A 528-nucleotide genomic window follows, 5' to 3' on the forward strand; every position below is an offset into this window, starting at 1 on the left:
GGGCGAATAATTCGGGTACAAGCAGAGGAACAGCACGATACAGGCAGGCAAATAATATGGGTATGGGTAGGCAAATAATACGGATTACGCGTTTACAGATTGAAGAACGGTACAAGCACGGATAGGCGAAATAACATCGTTAGGCGAAAATCTTGTATCCAGGCAGGCGGAGAGGCGGCTGCGTCCCACTCCCCGGCGGTGGCTGCTCTTCCAGGAGGAGCCCCCCCGTGGGTGCCCACGGAGCAGCCGCGGCGGCGGGAGGCCGAGCGGGTTAATCATTACACCACGTTAGGGACGGTCTGCGGGCTCTGGCAGCGCTGGGGACGAGCACTTCCCCAGCTGCTGGAGAGGAGGCTTCGGAGGCTGAGGCGCCCTCGTTTTCCGCCTTGTTTTTTTGTTTCCCTTTCCCCTTTACAGAGAAAGAGAAGAGCCAGCAGAGCAAGAATGAGGATGCGGGGCCCGAGGACCCCTCCAAAAAGAAGAGGCAGCGGCGGCAGAGGACACACCTCCACCTCCAGCAGCCGCAAG

The 528-nt window shown here is 58.9% G+C and overlaps 1 protein-coding gene across 1 annotated transcript in view; it reads left to right on the forward strand.

The window, feature by feature from the left end:
• Positions 1–417: 417 nt before the first annotated feature.
• The window catches only part of LOC104545170 (pituitary homeobox 2-like), a gene marked incomplete at its 5' end in the record, with an annotated part of 2518 nt that continues 2407 nt past the window's right edge, over positions 418–528 (forward strand). Inside the window, 1 exon segment of the mRNA XM_010190232.1 lies at positions 418–527. Coding sequence (XP_010188534.1) covers positions 418–527 — 110 coding nt within the window.

The sequence above is a fragment of the Mesitornis unicolor genome, unplaced genomic scaffold (assembly GCF_000695765.1).
Source record: "Mesitornis unicolor isolate BGI_N332 unplaced genomic scaffold, ASM69576v1 scaffold38588, whole genome shotgun sequence".
NCBI lineage: Eukaryota > Metazoa > Chordata > Aves > Mesitornithiformes > Mesitornithidae > Mesitornis > Mesitornis unicolor.